The sequence below is a fragment of the Pleurodeles waltl genome, chromosome 3_1 (genome assembly GCF_031143425.1).
Source record: "Pleurodeles waltl isolate 20211129_DDA chromosome 3_1, aPleWal1.hap1.20221129, whole genome shotgun sequence".
NCBI classification, from domain to species: Eukaryota; Metazoa; Chordata; class Amphibia; order Caudata; family Salamandridae; genus Pleurodeles; species Pleurodeles waltl.
In genome coordinates this window covers 993452469-993474278 of record NC_090440.1, presented here as the reverse complement: position 1 = coordinate 993474278, position 21810 = coordinate 993452469, and the positions used below count along the sequence as shown (strand labels likewise).

The 21810-nt window shown below is 46.9% G+C and overlaps 1 protein-coding gene across 1 annotated transcript in view; it reads right to left on the bottom strand.

Moving 5' to 3' along the window:
- The window catches only part of LOC138284889 (discoidin, CUB and LCCL domain-containing protein 1-like), a 180831-nt gene that overhangs the window by 100384 nt on the left and 58637 nt on the right, over window positions 1–21810 (bottom strand). Inside the window, exons 3-4 of the mRNA XM_069224136.1 lie at window positions 15528–15665; window positions 1347–1398 (exon numbers count right to left, since the gene is read on the bottom strand). Of these exons, the coding sequence (XP_069080237.1) occupies window positions 1347–1398; window positions 15528–15665 (190 nt within the window). The remainder of the gene's footprint in view (window positions 1–1346; window positions 1399–15527; window positions 15666–21810) is intronic.

The following is a 21810-nucleotide window of genomic DNA, read 5'->3' as shown; positions in this document are numbered from 1 at the left end:
AATATTTTACATTTTTAAAGCGCTGTGTTCCGGAAGCAGCAAAAATATTGTGAGATCTATATCAACCATGTTTGCCCTTGAATAAATCTTCGCATAGTTTTATCTTGGATGAAGTGGAGAGCACAGTCAGCTTTCAATTTAGTATAAGAGTCTGTTATAGCATAAACAAGAGCGTCCTAGCACTTGGCAGAGGTTTACAATACATAAACAGAAACAATCTAAAATAACAGGATATGACACATCTCAATGTAATGATAAAAAAAACAGAGTGTTCTTATAACAATACAATTTGCATAGTGCCTTGTACCATTAGTAGGGCACCAATTGATTTCTAAGGGCCATATGTACGAAAGCTTTTTCCCATAGACACAGAATGGGTAAAATCCTTTGGTACATCTGGCCCTTAGTTTGGGCACTCTCATCAACTGGTTCTGGGATCTCAATTGCTAGCTTGTGCGTTACTGCGTCCCAGTCTGGTAAGTAGATACTTGCTATGTGTCTAGCTCAGGCCTGGTTCGCTCTGGCTAATTTAAAAGCAATATTATTGTAGTCTGTTAAACATCTCTGTAATGTCTTTTCTGTGTGGATATGTGGCCTGGAGGATTTTTCTGTTTCTCATTGAGCTGAGTGGCTGGTTGTCCATTGCACGGTCTGTGCAGATTGTTTTGTAGCCCTGAGTGTACTGTATGAGTAAAGTGATGGATGGAATGCTTGAATTACTCGGACTGCATCCAGGTCCATCGTTATTTTGCACAACTTGCCATAACTGACTGATGAGCCCTCATAAGGGTGAAACTGGTCTTGGGTTGCTTGTGTTCTGGTTCAGAAAAAATAGGGCCTGGCAGTTTGGTCTAGACTGTTCCCATTGCAGCAGGGTCAGGACTGACTTGCAAATGACTGGGTTTAAACTGAGGTAACATGGTGAGCAAAATAACAATGGACTTGGATTCAACCCTGAGTAACCAGTGACTGAGAGTAATTCAAGCATTCCACCCATCACTTGTTTGCACAACTGACTCTTTTCTAGTCCGCATCAGTATCCAGGTAAAAAAGCCATGATGTGATGTTGTTTGTATGACCCAGGGGTATGTTTAGGCTAGCTTCGTCTCTATGATTTGAATATGTACGTTGGTGGGATGGGAGGTGCGGCTGAGAGGACAGCGCTTTGCTAACTATAAAGCTGTGGTTCTGTGGTGTGCCCTTGAGGCCAGGGGGGTCTTTCTGACATGTTTAACTTCCGTCCCCAGTCTGCTGGAAGCATGAATAGTCCTGGAAACGGGAAGGCTTTGTGACAGTGGCGGGGTGGGAAGATTAGGGCCCCTCCTCGGAGCACTCGGACCACTTACCTGACATGTTTGATGCTGTAGTGCACACCTTTTTCCAGGCAGGATATCGGATCTGCAAGAAAACGGCAGAAGGAAGGTTCTGCAGATTTTAATAATATACTGATTATTTATAATGCACATGCCACAAACTGAATGCCCCCTCTGTGCCCACGTGGTGCTGTTACCAGCTTCGGTGATAATTATTCTATCATCCTTAGTAGGATAAAAGGCCGGGTTGGTGGTCCTCTGACTAGCAGGATACACACAGAGGACCACGGCAAGCGCTCAGAAGCCTTGCTCACTTTCACTTTCTTTGCAGTGTGGAGATGCACCGCTCAGCACCATACACTCCGTGACTTACACGACGTGCAAGAGTAGAATGCCGGAAGAGAACTGGTGCCCAGTCCCCCACGCCCCTGTGGGTGAGGGAACAACCCGTGGGAACGCGCACAGCGCCTTAAACCTGGTGCTTACCTCCTAGCCCACGCCCAGCAGGCCCTGTAGTCTGTGGCGTTAGGTAAAAGACAGCGAAACTAAGATCGCAAAGGCAGATCTGCGATGGAGTCCCGGCTATTCGTTGACACCTGCCCTGATCTTGGGCGAGTCATTTCCCCCAGGGCGCTCTACATTGTGGCTGACAATCAGTTTCCAGAACAGGGGTGCAGTGAACCCCCCCGCTCTGCATCTCCAGCGAGGGTGGGTTCTTTAATCGCTTCTTCTGTCTGCAAATTGGCAGGCAAAAGCTCAACATTAACGCTTTAAAGAAGCAAGACACGTGGATTGATAAAGGCAAAGAAGGATGGAAGGACGAGGGACTGATAAGTGAGTGAAAGGATGGGTGGGTGAAAGCATGGATTGGTGGTTTGGGTGAAAAGATGAATGGTGAGTGAAAAGATGGGTGAGTAAAAGGATGGATAGGTGAATGAGTAAAAGGATGGATGGGTGAAAGGATGAATGGATAAGATGGTAAAAGGATGTGTGAATGAAAGTATGGATGGGTGAGAATGGATGGATGAGTGGGTGAGATGATAGGTAGATGGGTGAGTGAGGATGTATGAATAGGTGGGTGAAAGGATGGGTGGGTGAGGGGGTATGTGGCTGAAAGGATAGAGGAGTAAGTGGAAATCTGGAAGGATGGATGGATGGATGGCAGGGTGAATGGAAATGTGAAATGGTGGTTGAATTGATGGATAGGTGAAAAGGATTGAAGTGTAAATGTAAGTCTGAGAAAAGGGATAAGCAGGTGAAATGATGACAGAGTAAATCGAAATCCATGGCGATGGATGTATGAATGGATAGATGGGAGGGTGACAGGATGGCAGAATACATGGGAATCTGATAGGATGGATGGGTGAAAGGATTGCAGAGAAAATATATATATCTGGGAAGCTAAATGGATGGTTGGATTGATGGATCGCAGAGTAAATGGACATCTGAGAGTATGGATGGATGGATGGGTGGGTGAAAGAATGGAGGAGAAAATGGAAATCTGGAAAGAAGAATGGATGGCCGGATAAACAGACCTCTGGATGGATGGCAGAGTAAATGGGAATCTGAGGATAGATGAATGAATGGACAAAAGGATTGATTGATGGATGAAAGGCTTTATTGATGGATGGGTAAGTCAACTGATGGGTGAAACTATATATGGATGGATGCATATATGAGAGATCTGTGAACGGATGGATAGAATGGCCGATAGATGAGAGGGTGAAAGACTGAATGACAAACCAAAGAATGAATGGGCGGCAGAATGTAAAGGTGAAATGGTGGATATCAGCGCTAGATGTAAGGGTGAAGGGATGAATGGATAGATGCTGGTATAGAAGAGACAAGGGAGCTCTTAAAGGGAAAGTTGCCCTTAATTGCTGGGCTTGCTTGTGCCATGAAAACCTTTGAACAAAGTGGAGGGACAGGAGATATTTTACTTTTCTGGCTACTCCCTTATACCAGACACCACTCGGAACCGAACGACACCCATCGCCAAGTGCAAGAAAGGGGGGGGTAATGCACCGTTTATACTTTATCTGCGTTTTAAAGCCAGTGCTGTGGCTCTAGCTGTTAGCACAAACAAATGCCACAGAGGGCAGAACAGTTCTTCATACAGACTGCAACAATATCACACTTAATATCCACACAAAGCTACCTCACTATTATATAAACAGAGCCCGCTGCAAACTAAACTGCATCTTGGCACTACAATAACAAGTGACATTTGTCAATTCAAAAGTAAAGCTGTCATAAGGTGCACCTGTACGGAGCGTGCTCACGCCAAAGATTCTTACGGCACCATGTAGCAGATGTTTATTTTTACCAATCGCAATGGTACTCCTTTTATCAACCTCTGGATGATGAAAAGCTAAGTGGACCTGCCAATATTCGAACCTGCCACTATGAGAGCAAATAAAGATTCCTCTAGGGGATTGATTAATCCACTGTGCCACTAGACCTGGGAAACGATAATAAGGTGAGTCAGGCAGGTTTGTGGCAAAAGTTTGAGACCTGAATCTCTCAGACAGATCGCAGTAGCGCACAACGACCTACTGAGCTCTGTCAGCTTACTTTATACTAGATCACATTTGCACCATAACAATGTATTATCCCCAGTAATATGAGATCAAAGTGAGCAGGAGAATGACGTCCCCAAGCTTTATTAATTTGATCAAAACAGTTCCTATAATTTTTGTATTTTAACCTTTTCATCTACTTTATCGTTTCAAATGTATTATGTGTGCTCTTTTGCTTTTATATTAGACGAATAAAGATGATTTTGACTGACAGACTGACAGTTCCCATACTTAATTCATATCGCCCACTCTCACTATTGAATCTGGATTGTAAGATATGGAGTAAGATCTTGGCGAACCGACCAATCCCCGTTATTCATAAGTTAGTCAATGCCGATCAATCGGGCTTCATACCGGGCTGTAGCACCTTTAATATACGCAGACTGCTGCGGCTCATCCACAACACCCCCCAAAAGGCCCTCGATCATGTGGCCGTGTTGCTGGACATTAAGAAAGCCTTCAAAACCTTAGGGTGGTATTTCTTCTTCTCGGCTCTTACAAGTATGGGATTTGGGGCCTCAGTTTTTGGGATGTGTGCATACCCTGTATACGGATCCAGTGGCTAGTTTAAAGACAGGCCAAGTGATGTCAGAAAGTTTTGCTATTCAAAGGGGAACCCGCCAGGGATGGCCATTATCACTGCTTATTTCTGCATTAGCAATGTAACCTCTAGCTTGTCACCGCCACGATAAATCGGGGGGCCTTGGGGTTCCTGAATTGGGCTCCCATCATATTATATCATTTTATGCAGACAGTGCCCTAGGCTATATCCAAGATGTCAAGGCCACACTCCCTGACCTTATGCACCACCTGTCGGTGTTTGGTGAAGCTTTGGGTCTACAGGTAAATTGGCCCAAATCGTGTCTGTTCTCTTTGGGGTTGCACCCAACATCATGCAAGCTAGGGCGTCTTCAGTGGTGTTATAACTCCTTTAAGTACCTGGGAGTTCGTATTTATCACACAGTGAGGGACATCCGACATGGCAACCTCGATAAGGCAGCTGCCAGTTTCCGCAGATCCCTCCCGTTTTGGCGATTGTTACCCTTGTCCCCGCTGCGTTGTGTCACTGTATCTAAGATGGTGATACTGCCCAAATTGTTATACTACTGTGCGGCATTACCCATAATGCTTCCACGTGACTTTTGCCGGGCACTTGAACTCATATGAAGCGACGGCTGCCGCAGAGTGGCCCTGACCAAACTTCAGAGACCCATGACGGAAGGTGGGTTGGGAGCTCCCATCTTTGAACTCTATTTCGCTGCGGTGCAATTGCAGTGGCCAATGGCCTGGCTGTGCTCCGCCACCTGTCCAGAATTGTCCCCAGGTCAAGTTGTGCTTGAAGGCGTAAGTGTTTACACCTGGCTGTGGGACTCACCCGGACCCTACCAGAGTGTCTCGCAACAGATGAAGGCGGCCCACACACGCTGGCGCCGTTTTGTTCGCATCAAACTCCCAGCTCTCATTCTCATCGGAAATCTCTGTATGGGACTTACCTAAATTGAAAAAGGCGATACAGGGTACTGATTAAGACCTATGGAAGGCCGCAGAAGTCGTCCATATGGGGATCTATACTTGGAGGGTGCCCTTATGACGTTCCAGGACATCGCAGAGAAATACAATATCCTGTCCGGACAATTCCTCACTTATTACACATTACAACATGCACTGTGAAATTCTTGGAAAGCTGCGAACAGGGAACCTTCCACATCCCCGGTGTTACATGCTATACTCTCGGCTGGGGGCACACAACATTCTATCACTACTCTTTATATGGCGTTACATATGTCCACGCTGAGTCTCATGACACTTACACGCACCAAATGGGATGCGGTGCTACCACAACCACTATCAGATAAAGTTTGGATTAGAGTGCTCCATTTAGTGAAAGGTGTGTCCCGAAACCCTAGGTTTAGATTCACATAATTTAAATACGTCCACAAGACTTATTTAGACCCTCATCACATTAAAAGCATGTTCCCCATGCTTTCCCCTGGGGGCCCAGGCTGTACATTGCCATTGGTGGGAGGTTATCACCTGGTGTGGGAGTGTCTGGTACTACAACCAACTTGGCACAGGGTGACTGGGATTGTGACAGAATTGACAACACATGCTCTTCTCCCCACACCCTCTTCTTCCTTACTAGGTCTCCGCCACCGCGGTAAGTACCTCTACAGATTCACTGACCTCGCCTTTGTCCTGTATAAGCGTAGAGTGGCTACGGCTTGGAAATCAACAGCCCACCCCCAGATCTTTATCAGTGGCTTTGCGATCCGATGACATGGACACACGCAGCGGCCCACACTATACAGTGGTTTCGAGTGCCTGGAATCATTCGCTCTGGGGGAGACTGCTGGGAGACCTTCATTCTAAATGTAGAGGCTAAGAACGACTTCCGTCCTCCCTGATAGCTCCACTGACACAAGACATATGACTATTCATACGAAATATTGCACTATCTTGCGTGATCTACCTTGCGCCTCACACATCCAACTATTGGCCTCGCTCTTTGATTACCCTACCCTCCCTAAACAGGGTGTAACTTATTTCACACCACATATTGTTCCATGAGCTTGTTAATGTATGTCTGGTTGCTGTATATGTCTGCACAGTGTTTATTAATGATACTCATATATATGCTCTGGCAATCACGCCTGGACAGTGTTTAAATGACTATTGCTCTATTATGCATCAACACAGGCTGCATGTGACATCAGGTCATCTATTGCTCTGACGATTGTGGCAGCTATCTGAAATGTCAACTATAAAGTAATAAACACGTTTAAAATTTCCCATACTTTAGATTTTAAAAAAAAAGTTCCTTTAGATTAAAAAAAGAAAAAAAGTTCCTGAACGATAGAGTTGCTGCAGGTTAAAAGGAGAAAAGAAGAGACTCATTTGCCATGAAGTGAAAGAAGGGAGAAGCAGCCAAAGAAGAAGCCAGTATATTCTCCAAGGTGCATGCTATCTGAAATAAGTGTAAATGTGTGTGGTCGCCAGTATAGGCTTTAATTGGTAGATCCTGGAATTTGTCCTATTAATGGAAACCTATCAAAATATCAAAAAGGTTTGCTTTTTGTACAATCAATTTATTACTAAAAACATAACTTTTGAAAGCACTGTGAACATTTAAACAAAGTATTTTTGCTCATTTTGTGACAGCCTATTAACACCGCTTGCAACCTATCTTACAATGTGTGTAATACATTTTTTTAATCTAATGGCCTACTTACAATTGTGGCTGACACAGGCTAGGACTTCTTAGCACTATCAATACACATCTCTATTTTCTCAGAGCACCGACCAGGATTCACATCGGTGACTGGCCAGGTACACCTACAGACATCTGAAATGATCACATTAACCAAACTGGTCTCTGTAGGAGGCTGGCCTGGCTTGTAGTGGGTACCAAGGGGAACATACACTCTGTACCAGGTCCAGTTATCCCTGATTAGTGTAGAAGAGGTGTTTCTAGCAGCTTAGGCTGATAGAAGGTAGCTATAGCAGAACAGCTTAGGCTGAACTAGGAGACATGCAAAGCTCCTACTATACCACTGGTGTCATATGCACAATATCATAAGAAAACACAATACACAGATATACTAAAAATAAAGGTACTTTATTTTTATGACAATATGCCAAAAGTATCTCAGTGAGTACCCTCAGTATGAGGATGCCAAATATACAGAAGATATATGTACACAATACCAAAAATCTGCAGTAATAGCAAAAGGAAGTAATGCAAGCAATGTAAAGTTACAGTAGATTGCAATAGGAGCACATAGGTATAGGGGTAACACAAACCATATACTCCAAAAGTGGAATGCGAACCACGAATGGACCCCAAACCTATGTGAGCTTGTAGAGGGTCGCTGGGACTGTAAGAAAACAGTGAGGGTTAGAAAAATAGCCCACCCCAAGACCCTGAAAATTAGGTGTAAAGTGCACCTATAACCCCCAGAGAGCACAGGAGTCGTGATAGGGGGTTTCTGCAAGGAAGACCAACACCAGCAAAGCAAAAACAGTGGATTTCCAGACCTGAGTACCTGTGAAACAAGGGGACCAAGTCCAAGAGTCGCGACAATGTCGAGAGTGGGCAGATGCCCAGGAAATGCCAGCTGAGGGTGCAAAGAAGCTGCCACCGGATGGTAGAAGCTGTGGATTCTGCAAGAACAAAGAGGGCTAGAAACGTCCCCTTTGGAGGATGGATGTCCCACGTCGTGAAGAAGCTTGCAGAGGTGTTCCCACGCAGAAAGACCGCAAACAAGCTTTGCTAGCTGCAAGGGTCGCAGTTAGGGTTTTTGGGTGCTGCTGTGGCCCAGGAGGGACCAGGATGTCGCCACTTGGATGAGGAGACAGAGGGGGCGCCCAAAAAGTCAGGGGGCCCTCACAAAAGCAGGCAGCACCTGCAGAAGTACCGGAACAGGCACTAGGAAGAGGAGTGAACCGGAGTCCACCCAAAGACACAAAAGTGAGTCCCACGACGCTGGAGGACAACTCAGAAGGTTGTGCACTGCAGGTTAGAGTGTCGGGGACCCAGGCTTGGCTGTGCACGAAGGAAATCCTGGAAGAGTGCACAGGAGCCGGAGCAGCTGGAAATCACACGGTACCCATCAATGCAGTCTAGCGTGGGGAGGCAAGGACTTACCTCCACCAAACTTGGACTGAAGAGTCACTGGACTGTGGGAGTCACTTGGACAGAGTTGCTGAGTTCCAGGGACCACGTTCGTCGTGCTGAGAGGGGACCCAGAGGACCGGTGATGCAGTCTTTTGTTGCCTACAGTTGCAGGGGGAAGATTCCGTTGTCCCACAGGAGATTTCTTCAGAGCTCCTGGTGCAAGAAGGAGGCAGGCTACCCCCAGTGCATGCACCACCAGGAAACAGGCGAGAAAGCCAGCAGGATGAAGTGATACAAGGTTGCAGTAGTCGTCTTTGCTACTTTGTTGCAGTTTTGCAGGCGTCCTGAGCAGTCAGCGGTCGATCCTTTGGCAGAAGGTGAAGAGAGAGATGCAGAGGGACTCTGATGAGCACTTGCATTCGTTATCTGAAGAATTCCCCAAAGCAGAGACCCTAAATTGCCAGAAAAGGAGGTTTGGCTACCTAGGAAGGAGGATAGGCTAGTAACACAGGTAAGAGCCTATCAGAAGGAGTCTCTGACGTCACCTGCTGGCCCTGGCCACTCAGAGCAGTCCAGTGTGCCAGCACACCTCTGAATCCAAGTTGGCAGAGGTCTGGGGCACGCTGGAGGAGCTCTGGGCACCTCCACTGGGAGGTGCAGGTCAGGGGAGTGGTCACTCCCCTTTCCTTTGTCCAGTTTCGCGCCAGAGCAGGGCTGGGGGATCCCTGAACCGGTGTGGACTGGCTTATGCAGAGATGGGCACCATCTGTGCCCATCAAACCATTTCCAGAGGCTGGGGGAGGCTACTCCTCCCCAGCCCTGACACCTTTTTCCAAAGGGAGAGGGTGTAACACCCTCTCTCTGAGGAAGTCCTTTGTTCTGCCTTCCTGGGCCAAGCCTGGCTGGACCCCGGGAGGGCAGAAACCTGTCTGAGGGGTTGGCAGCAGCAGCAGCTGCAGTGAAACCCCGGGAAAGGTAGTTTGGCAGTACCCGGGTCTGTGCTAGAGACTCAGGGGATCATGGAATTGTCTCCCCAATGCCAAAATGGCATTGGGGTGACAATTCCATGATCTTAGACATGTTACATGGCCATGTTCGGAGTTACCATTGTGACGCTATACATAGGTAGTGACCTACGTATAGTGCACGCGTGAAATGGTGTCCCCGCACTCACAAAGTCCGGGGAATTTGACCTGAACGATGTGGGGGCACCTTGGCTAGTGCCAGGCAGCCTACACACTAAGTAACTTTGCACCCAACCTTCACCAGGTGAAGGTTAGACATATAGGTGACTTATAAGTTTACTTATGTGCAGTGTAAAATGGCTGTGAAATAATGTGGGCATTATTTCACTCAGGCTGCACTGGCAGGCCTGTGTAAGAATTGTCAGAGCTCCCTATGGGTGGCAAAAGAAATGTTGCAGCCCATAGGGATCTCCAGGAACCCCAATACCCTGGGTACCTCAGTACCATATACTAGGGAATTATAAGGGTGTTCCAGTATGCCAATGTGAATTGGTAAAATTGGTCACTAGCCTGTTAGTGACAATTTGTAAAGCAGAGAGAGCATAACCACTGAGGTTCTGGTTAGCAGAGCCTCAGTGAGACAGTTAGGCATCACACAGGGAACACATACATATAGGCCACAAACTTATGAGCACTGTGGTCGTGGCTAGCAGGGTCCCAGTGAGACAGTGAAAACACCCTGACATATACTCACAAACAGGCCAAAAGTGGGGTTAACAAGGCTAGAAAGAGGCTTCTTTCTCACAGTCTCCTACCAGAAAAATGCATTTACCATAGCTAAATTTGAGTTGCTTTTATTTTTCATTTAAGGTGTCTGCATTATGTTTCATATGCAGTTACCTAACCTGTATACGAAGGCCAACAAAAAAGTTACAAATTATTTTAGTCTTTTTAGCCACATCCCTGACCCCGCCCCCACACTCGGTGACTGCACTCCCACTGTGCTCAGGATCAGGACCACTGCCGGTAATAAAACTTGGGCTCAACAAGACATTTTTAGGTCAAAGGCTGTCTGGTTTGCTCAGGTCACCTTGGGGAAATTCGGAAAGATTCCCTAGGAATGCATTATCCCATTGCTTATATTTTTTGTGGTTTGTAACTCACATTTGCTTGCTTCCGATTTGCTGGCTTTATTTGCTATAGGCTTTACGGCTTGATTTCATCCCTTCCGTTGACCGAACCTATTTTTACTGTATTCTTTCACCAGTGTTCGATTTCTGTAAACAGGCCTTTAAATCTTGTTCTTATCTTGTCACATTTTTTGTACATTCAAAGACAGAGGTCGAATGTCAGGCTCTGTCTTCCAGGGAGCTTGGTGTTTACTTTTCTTTCACAGACTTAAAAATAGAGGGTTTATGTGACAATCATGCTGGCTACTAATGGTGCGCTGGAGAAAGGCTTTGAAGTGTGGTGGAAACAAATATTTTAATACGATCAAAACAAATCAGTACACTAGGGGATGACATCTCCACATATTATTGTGTGTGCACTGTACATTTTTTTCCATTAAATCTATATGTCTGTGCAAATGTAATAGTCATTTCAATTAAAGGTGTGTCTATAATGGAAGTGCGCTACCACACCATGCATATTCCACGCCACTGTACTGTACTCTGTACCATTCCACTCTGTGCCTCTGCACTCTACACCAGTGCACTCTGCTCTGTACCGCTCCACACCAATGCATTATATGATGATCCACTCTAATCTACTCTGCACCATTGCACACTATGCCATGATACGCCACTGTACTCTAACCCTGCACACGCCACTCTACACCACTTCACTCTGAAACAATCTACCCTATGCAGACTGCACTCCGCGCCACTGCACTCCGCGCCACTGCACTCTGCACTTCTCCACACTACTCTATGCCACTTCACTCTAGGCTCCACCACTCCACTCTGAGTCACTCTACTCTAGCCAAAGCACTTTACACTGCTTTACTCAAAACCAATGCACTCTACGCCACTGTAGTCTACACCAATCTGCTCTGCACCCCTGCACCCTTTGCCACTAAACTCTATAGCGCTCTATGCCACTGCACTCTACACCATTATGCTGTCACTGCAATCTATGCCACTCTATTCTATTCTGCACCACTTCAGTCTACACCACTCTACTCTATGCCAATGCATACTCTACTCTATGACAATGCACTCTCTGCCACTCTACTATACACTGCACTCTACGACAGTCTACTGTGCAACACTTCACTTTCTGCCACTGAACTCTATGCCACTCTACTCTATACCACTCCACTCTACACCACTGCACACTCATAGCCAATGCACTCTACACCACTACACTCTGCATCATTCCACTCTATGCCACAGAACTCTACCCTGCACCACTCTACTCTGTACCACTCCACTCTACTCACTTCTACTCTGCAACAGTGTACTCGCCACCATTGAACTCTACGTCACTCTACTCTGCACCACTGGAATCTATGCCACTGTGCTCTACTCTACGCCACTGTACTGCACTCTAGGCCAATGTACTGCACGCCTCTACATTCTACGCCACTCTACTCGGCATCATTCAACTCTAAGCCCCTGCATTTTACATCAATCCGCTCCAAACTACTCTAATCTACTCTGTGCCACTAGATTCTAGGACACTGCACTCTACTCTAGGACACTGCACTCTACATTACTTCACTCTACTCTGACGCGATCTACTCTATGCCACTGCACTCTACGCCACTCTATTCCACCTCATGACATTCCACTCATTGCCACTCCACACCACTGCAATCTAGCCTGCGTGACTGCACTCTACTCTGTCACTGCACTTTACTCCACTCTCTGCCACTGCAATCTATGCTACTCTGCTCCATGTCACTGCACTCTATGCCAGTGCACTCTACACGACTTTACTGAAAACCAATACACAACCCTGCTGCACTCTATGCCACTCCACAACAGTGCATTCTGTCACTGAACTCTTCACCACTCTGTTCTTCTCTAGGCCACATTACTGTGCACCATTCTACTCTATGCCACTCTACTCAACACCACTACACTCTACACCACTGAACTATATGCCACCCTACCCCTTGCCACTTTACTCTGCACCAGTTCCACTGCTCTCTACTGTACATCACTCTACTGCACTCTACGGTCACTATTATCTGCTGTGCCCCACAGCACCCTGACACAGCACTCTATGCCTCTCTGCTCTGAACCACTCTACTGTATGACAATACACTGTACCCCACTGTACTATGCACCACTGCACTCTACACCACTCCAGTCTAGGCCGCTCAACTCTGCAACACTGCACTCAACGCCAATCCACTCCACTCTACGCCAGTGCACTCTAAACACTAATCTATCCTACTGCACTCTACCCTGCACCTCTCTAAGCCACTTCACTCTACTAACACAAATTACTCTACGCCACTGCACACTATGCCACTCTACTCCACTATGCACCATACTATTCTACACCACTGCAATGTATGCCACTCTACTCACCATCACTCTGCGCTATACCACTGCGCCAATGCACTCTACATCCCTTTACGCAAAACCAATGTACACTACGCCACTGTACTCTACACCAATCTACTCTGCAACACTGCACCCTTGGCCATTATACTCTACAACAGTCTACTCAACACCAATGCACTGCAAGCCACTCAACACTGCATCTCTCCACTCTAAGTCACTGCATTGTATAGCAAACCACTCCAATCTACTCTGCACCACTGCGCTCTACAACACTCTACTCTATGCCACTGCACTCTACTCTGTAGCAATCTACTCTGAGTCAATGCACACTATGCCACTCTATTGCACTCTGGGACATTCTACTCTAGGCCACTCCACTCTACACCACCCTAATCTACCCTGTGCCACAGGGATCCACTCTATATCACTGTACTCTATGCCGCACTACTCTATGCCAGTGCACACTGCACTGCTTTACTCAAAACCAATGGACTCTATTCTACTGCACTCTACGCCACCTACTCTACGCACTCTATGCCACTATACTCTACAACACTGTACCTATGCCGCTGCTCTCTACACCACTCTACACCTCTGCACTCTACCCTGCACCCTTCCACTCTACACCGCACCACATCACTCTATGCCACTTTACTCTGAAACAATCTACTCTACGCCTCTGCGCTCCACTCCACTCCACTCTGCAACACTCTAATCTGCACCACTCTACTCTATGTCATTGAACTCTATGCAACTGTAATTTACGCTGCGCCACTCCACTGTCCTGTACTCTGTACTACTCCACTCTTTGCCACTGTAATCTATGTCACTCTGCTCTACGTCACTGCACTCTACACCACTTTACTCAAAGCCAATGAACTCTATGCCACTCCACTCACTCTACTCTGCTCCACTGTACTTCAGCCACTCCACTCTAGGCCACTCTACTCCCAATTGATGACACTCCACTCTACGACACTCCATTGCACGATACTCCACTCTATGATGCTCTACTCCATTAAACTCTACTCCACATTACTGCTCTCCACTGTGTGCCACCCTATGACACTACTCCACACTATGACGCTCTACGTAACTCCCTCTACACCACTTCATGCCACTTTGCTCCGCTCTATTCTACGACACCCTACTCCATGACAATCTATGACAGTCTGTCCAACTCTGCGCCATTCTATTCTATGCGACACCTTCTACACCACTTCACTCTGCGACACTCCATGACACACTATGCCACTCCACAACACTCTACGCCACGCCACTCCACTCTAACACAGTACTCCACTCTTTGACAATCTCTTCCACTCTACACCACTCAACTACGTAACACCCTCTATACCACTCCACATCACTCCACGACACTCCATGCCACTCCGCTCTATGAAGCTCCACTCTGCGACACTCTACACCAACACTTTACTCTACCACACTCCATAACACTCAACTCTACGACAATCCACAACACTCTACGCCACTCCAGGATGCTCCAGTCTCCTCTATCCCATTCCTCGACTCTCTACGCCACTCCATAACACGTCACTCTACTCAACGACACTCCGCTTTCCAGCACTCCACGCACTCTCATTTATGCCACTAACTTTTAGCCGTGCTGAACAGCAGCCACGCTGATGTTCAACATGGGTAAAACATATTGGGAAATCCGATAGCTCATGCGTAGGTGAGACCTATTGGCTTTGACAATGATAGTTCGTTAGTGACTTTTGAACAGCATTTTCGGGATGAAAGGGACTCTAAAATATGGACTGGCGATTACGTTTGCGGCTTCCATTGAACCTTGAACAGCCGGCACAAGCAGGGTGAAAATCGAAAACCTCTCAGCATTCCCAAATGGCCGCAGCACAGGCGAGAACCAGGTGGCACTAGACGCTGATAGCTCGACAAGTTATTGCGCCTGCTGTAGAGTTCCGTTTACACTCACTAGTCACATGTTGAACCGAGTGGGCCCGGCTCACCCTTTCATCCTAAGCTCGATGACACCGTGTGCACCGCCGAGCTGGGTATATCCGAACAACTTTTGTCACAGCGCTTAGAAACCCAGCGGTACGCAGCCCGCTGGGTTTCTAAGCCCTGAGTGCTGACAGCCTCTCTGAAGGCGCAGGACCCCATGGGCCTGCGGCCAGGCGGAGCGGCTGCTTCTCGTTACACTGAGTTTGAGAGGAAATGAGTGGCTGCGATCCCAAGTGTCCCCAGTTCCCGGAATCCCACCCACGCTACAGATTCCTGGACGCCCACAGGGGGCCGGGGGACGCTGATTCACCACGGGAGACCTCGACGTGCAGACAGCGCCGACCCCCTCACCCAAACGCAAGCGCAATTTTCGTGAATGTGAGGTAAATTTCGAATGGCGCCCCAGACCACTCATAACAACAAGAATAACACACACATTAACAATACTAATAGAGATAATAACGATAATTAAACAAATTACAGTAATGTAAATAACTGCGGCCTGGCTGAGGCCTTCATCTACCGCAGCCACTTCCGCCTCCTGTGTCTACCTGGGTGATGGCTGCTGGCGTAGGACAGAAGGAACCCACGGCCCGAGCGGTGAGTGCCGCTGGAGAACAGCACAGAGGCCTCGCTGGAGTTCACTCGCAGAGTCCCCGGGGTCTGGTTGAGGTTTCCGCAGTAGGGGCCTAAATGAGAGGAGGAAGAGAGCAGTCAGTGCGCAGGCAACCTTGTCCGTATAGGTCCATGAAGCCTGCAAGCAGTCACGGCCTGGTCTACCTGACCAGCGTTTAACCAGAAGCATTGTCCAAGACCCTAGACACCCTGGGTAAAAAACGCAGTTTCAGTACTTTGGGACAAGCCATGCCATTTGACTGGTAAAATGGTCACACTTATTTCCTGATGTGACACGGGATGGGGAGGCTGTATATCACTTCAGCGAGTAATGTGAGCGATTGGTGATTGAATCTAACTTGGACATATGTAGTCTGTCCCACTCGAACAAGTGATGTGGTCTCTTAGCAGTTTGCTATGCCAGTGCTTTAAATGGGCCGGTACTGTCCGGTACGGAGTACCGGCACTTTTTTATTTTTAGAGGGAGAGTACCTGCACTTTCCAAGAAAAACGTAATACTTTTAATTGGAGAGTACCGGCACTTCTCAGAAATGAGCAGGTACTCGGGTACAGAGTACCTGCACTTCTATTTTTCCATTTCAAGCACTGCCTAGGGCAGGTGGTATGGTCTTTCAGTGGTTGTTTATTGCTTGGACAAGTGGTGGGGTCCACGGGTGGTTGTCCATCAGATGAATGAGGGGCGGGGTCTACTGGTGACTGACTCTCACGTGGAGTGTTGATGTGTGGCATGTTGGTGACTGAGTCCTACTTGGACTGGCTCTGTGGTCTATTTGTAGTTGTCTTTCACTTGTAAAGCTAGTATAGACTGTTGGTGGTTTCCTCCCACCCAGGCAGGTTATGTGGGCTTTTGGTGTCTGTTTCTCGTTTGGAAGGTGGTGTGATTGCTCGATAGCTGTCACACACTTGGGCAGGTGGTGTACTATGTTGGTCGGTGTCTCTTGCTGGTCAGATGGTGTGGTTTGTTAGTGTGTCTTTTGCTTGGCAGGTGGGTGTGGCTTGTTGGTGGTTGACCTTCACTTAGATTGGTGGAGTGGTCTACTGGCAGTTCTCTCTTGCTTGGGTAGGTTGTGTTTTTTGTTGACGGTTGTCTCTTGCCTGGGCTGTTAGCAGATGTCTCTAGTTTTGGCAGGCGGGAAACTGGATTAGGCTCGGAGCCAAAGTCCCAGCTTTACCCCTTAGCGCACTGTGTGGCCTTTCGCTCCCACGCCTCCATTGCCTGGCGTGGTTCTTAGACACTGCTTAGTTGATCCAAGGCGCGGTACAAGGGCAACTTTGCTCACTCTAATGTGAATGCTAGAGCGCGCCTAATGAGTGGACAGAGGACCGGGGGGGGGCGCTGCAAGTCAGAAAGAGAACAGAATGTGTACAGCATCTGCTCAAAGGTTCTGCCGCACTCCCTACAAAGCCCTAGTCGCACCTCTCCTCCCAAGTGCTAGAAATTCACAGTCAGACGGAACCAGAGAGTGGCTCCAGGCACTCAGCGGTGGGGCCCGGGGCAAGGAAGACAGAAAAAGACGTGGATAATTCACAAACTTGGACGCAAGCGATGGAAGCGATTACTGTCTGTGGCCAGACATCACTGAGGAGGCGGCGAAATCGAGGATTGGCGCCAAATCCACTAACCTTCGCGTCTAAGGCCGTTCCATATAAACACTCTTAATAAAGTCGTAAAGAAATATAAAAAAACGATGATGTTGGACTCATGCAGAGAGTTGATCCACTCTGCCCTTCCAGAACATCATTTGGAAATGAGCAGAAGCGAACCCCTGTGGAGGTCAGTCTAGGTCAGTCGTCCGCCTGGGTCAGCGGAGACCATGTTGGTCTAGAAGAATATTCACTAGCAATGGAGTGATACATGTTCATTATATTCACTGCATGTAAATGTATCTCCCATTAGCGTGAACATCTTGCATGGATTTCACTATCCTCAAGAAACGTCTGATCACCCCAGGCCAAAGTCCAACAGCTCTGCAGCTGGCTCTGTAGGCCATGCCAAACCAAGTGTATGCGCTTACTTCTGCTAAAATCTCATTCTCTGATGTTATTGTTCACAAGCAGGTGAAAGGGTGACCGCAGAGATCATGGTGCAGGGTGGGCAGCGGCGGGCATCGGCACCAACACTCCTGTAGGGCGCTGTGTCGAGGCCAACACACAGGAACCCGCACATGCCAACTCTGGGCGTGACGGCATTGGATCGCCATCTGAGGGCCTGATTTATTATTTGACAGGCGGCCCGTGGTTCCACGTGTGGGACGGAGTAAATGACTGTGTCTCCATGGCAGAGGAACTGTCCGCCAAATTTATAAATGACCACCAAGTAGGCAATACTTTATAATGCATTGTGGTGGTTCCTGCCAATGGATTTTGCTGTTTGGTGCAGGGCTGCGTCAGCTTTCTTTTTTATTTTTAAAAAGAAGATCCCAAAACGGGATTTTCCTTTATAAAAATATAATGCTCCTCTCATCATCGGAGTAATCTCACATGGTGGGGAGAACATTACTAGCATTTTGCTGTCATTAACAAACAGGATTTACCTTGCGGTAAATTACAGTAAAATAATGCCCATATGTCCACCCATCCTGATTGGGTGCGCAGATATATTGCCTTTTTTTCCGATGGCCCTTAAGCTGTCAAGCCATCAAAGAGGTTTGGCTAAGTGGATGACTTCCAAACCTATGGTCCTCTGCATCTAAATCAGGCAGGCGGATCACTACGTTGGCAGTATGCATATTCTGTCACTGTTGTGTAAGAGTATACATACCATCAACATATATCAGTCCCGTAGTCTTTCCTTTCTAAGCACTTTATGAATGCAGAGCGTGTTGTATGGGGTGTCCAGTGTGGATACCCGAGGGCCAGATACATGACAGACTTCCAGAACATCCACATACGGTAAATATACATCCCATGATTCTGAAGCTGGAATTTCCTGAGGGCTGGGAAACAGTGAGGTATTTACTGCACCCGGCAAATGCTGACACAGTGTTGTACGTTATTCATTCTGTAAAAAAAATACCTTCTATATTGAGTTTCCTACTGAAAAATGAATGAGGAACTTCAGAATTGGTAGATCCCACGTAGACATCGAATGTCCTAACATTTTTTTTACAACTAAATTTCCCCTAGTAAATTACAAAAGGTTTGGGATGATGGAGTTTATCAAGGGAAAACTGCAGGAAAGGAGTGTTCACCACAAGCCTAGAAATTCTGATCCCTTTTGAAACCTGCACCAAAGGGAGTTAGCACAGGGATAGCAATTTATTGGCCCCACCTGCAGTTGGGGCCTAAAAGGAACTCCTTTGCACAGACATTAGGAATCCTGGAAACCTGCCATTAACCTGGACATCTGCTAAGCACCCCAGGCATAGCAGGAGGCACTGCCAGAACTACCCACATCCCACCCCTGGTGCCAGTCTTGTGCTGCTCTGCCAACAGCAGGGACGTAGTTATCCACAGTGCAGAGTGAATTATTCTCAAGGCGTAGGGCTGTGCCCACTGTACCCCGATCAGTGCCTGCTTTTTAACTACCAAACCAGGGGATGGGACACAATTTCCTTACTAACATAAGGCGCACAGCACACATGTACGCCAATGGCAGTCCGATGCTGCACTATGAGTCGCCCTGCACCAGATGTTCCCCTGGAATGAAGGGCATTCCTCACCAGCAGATGTCTGGACGAGGAGCGAGGCTCACTTCCCAAGCCACAGAGGAACATCTGGTTTCATATCCCTTGTGCCTTACCGCTGCAACTTTGCCAAGCTAGTTAGTGGTACATTGTGGAATGAAATTTAAGAATGTGTTTTGTTCAGTACAGCAAAAATATTATAAATAACTTGTTTTTAGGTTGAGCATAGCAGCACGCAAGCGCTGCTTTTCCGATGTGTTGGTATGTATCTGGGCTTTTAATCACGCCAATCACTATCACGTTTGTGGGCTTGCCCTTCAAAAATCTGTTGATGACATTGGTAAATGGTTTACATTTGTCCCTCCTTGGGGAGGCTTTATTACTGCCCTGGCTATTGCCCCTGTTACATGGCTAATTGCACTTTTGCCGATAAATATGACTGCAAGCGAACTTCTTTTTCCTTTTGTGTCTCTCCTTATCGCTGATGCTCATGGCGACCGTGGCGCTGTGAATCGGCTCACTTATGTGAAACTGTTTTACTTTTGATTTTCAAGTTATGTGGCACGAAAAGTCCTGTTAGGAATTTATAACGCTAATAGCTCTATCTTGAACAAATGCGAGACCCATTGCATTACAAATGCTTGTTTGAATAGTGTATCCTACCATAACCTGCTGTGTCTAAGCCAGGGGTCCCCAACCTTTTCTGTAGTAAGAGCTACTCATGTTCAATGAAAACCATCACAAGCTAGTAATATTATTAATGTTGTAACAGTGACTACCTCAAACATGAATAAAGTTTTGAATGCGTTTACATGGGTAGTACATAACAACCATAGCTGTAATGCCCTGGCACCAATGTAATGATGTTAGTAATAAGTCTATCCAATACCACATGATTTATTCCTCAAATATCAGCTTTAACCTAATTTTGCCAATTCACCCTTTTTTATTCCAAATACCAGCTTATAAACTTAGAAAATGGACACATTTTTGTCTCTAACACACATACCCAATTTTGGTGGGCATGTATTAATTTAACCAAGCCAAAGCTTCTAACTTAGTGGGCTGAGTAGCACACAGGTGAGATACTCACAGAGAGCTGGAGAGCTACCAGTAGCTCACAAGCTATGTCTCGGAGAAGCCTGGTCTAAGCAATGTAAATAATTTTAAGTATTATCTACTTTAAGGGTACTCTGTTTTCTGAGCTCAGAAGGATGGAAGACCAAATCAGCCAGGACATGATTCAACCCTACGATTCAATCCAAGACAAATTGTAACAAGGATCTGCAAAGCCAATGTGTCGTGCCTTTTGGCTTTGCCAAGGTTTTTTGCCAACGGAGCTTAGCACTGGAAAAATGACAAATAAAATGTTTCTTTCAAAGTGATGATGTATAAGTGCACATGCGCCTTCACGTATGAGCACATATGCATCCTGCTGCAAGGGCACTCACACAGTGACCTACAAGCGTGCATGCACCACAACATGATACCGCAGAGGCTGTTTATTTTCTTTTTAATCTGTCACTCCTAGAAAACAGCCACCACTCTTGGAGTGGTAATATAAAAAATTATAAAGAGGTCATGATAGCGCCTTATTTAGAAAGGAGTGGCCCTGAAGCAAACTACAGCTTCTGGGCCCTCCCAAAAAAATAAGGAAGAAAAAAAAAGTGACAGCGAGGGGCGGGGACCAACAGTGGAACACATATCGGGTGGGGAAGGCAGCAACAAAGGAGCTAGATGGGGAGGAGGGTGGAAAAAAAGAAAAAGAAATGAGTGAGACGTGAAGGAGCAGTGGAAAGTATGGATGAGCTTGGAAGGGAGCAACACAGAGTGTTGGGTACAGCAATGGGAGCGGGAAGGGCCATAAGGGGAGAGAGCAAGGAAACCCATGCAGACTTAGGAGAGCTGAAAGAAAACGACTCTGGCAGTTCCTTGATGCGGAGCCACAGAAGGATACAAGTCATCCAATCAAAAGGATACTAAGCACTGGGAGAGCGGGAGGTGGGTCCACCAGAAGAGCACAGAAAGCAGCTGAACAAGAAGCAAGCAAATGAAATCGAAGAAAGCCAGCCAATGGTAAGCAATGGGCTGGACCAAAAGACCACTCAAATAATCACTATTGCACACAAAAGGTAATTGGCCACAGATAGCAAAACGCTGTCTGCAGCAAAGACCAACAAAGTAGCTATGGCCAGAACATTCAGTTTTCAGGAGGCTCAAGATGACCTTCACCAGAACATTTTGTGAAGCCACTGGCTGGTGGGCAGGTTTATTTGCTGTGTCCGTATGCAAAACATAGGCAAACATTTTCAAGCATGAAGTGTTTCCTACAACAAGATAACATTTCAAGCTATTTTGCACCAATGTAAAGACGTCTAGCCTACCGTCATCTATGTACAGAGATCCACTGAGGAGTTCGGTCAGAGCCCAGAGTGACTACCATCAACAGAGCTGCTATGTTATCGGCATTTGCATAGTGCCCAGTCAGCAGCTGGTTTGGCATTGTAATGCTTTATGTGGTCTAGAGTGACTTACCAAACAGTTCCAAGGTTTCTGTCACGGAGAAGCGTCT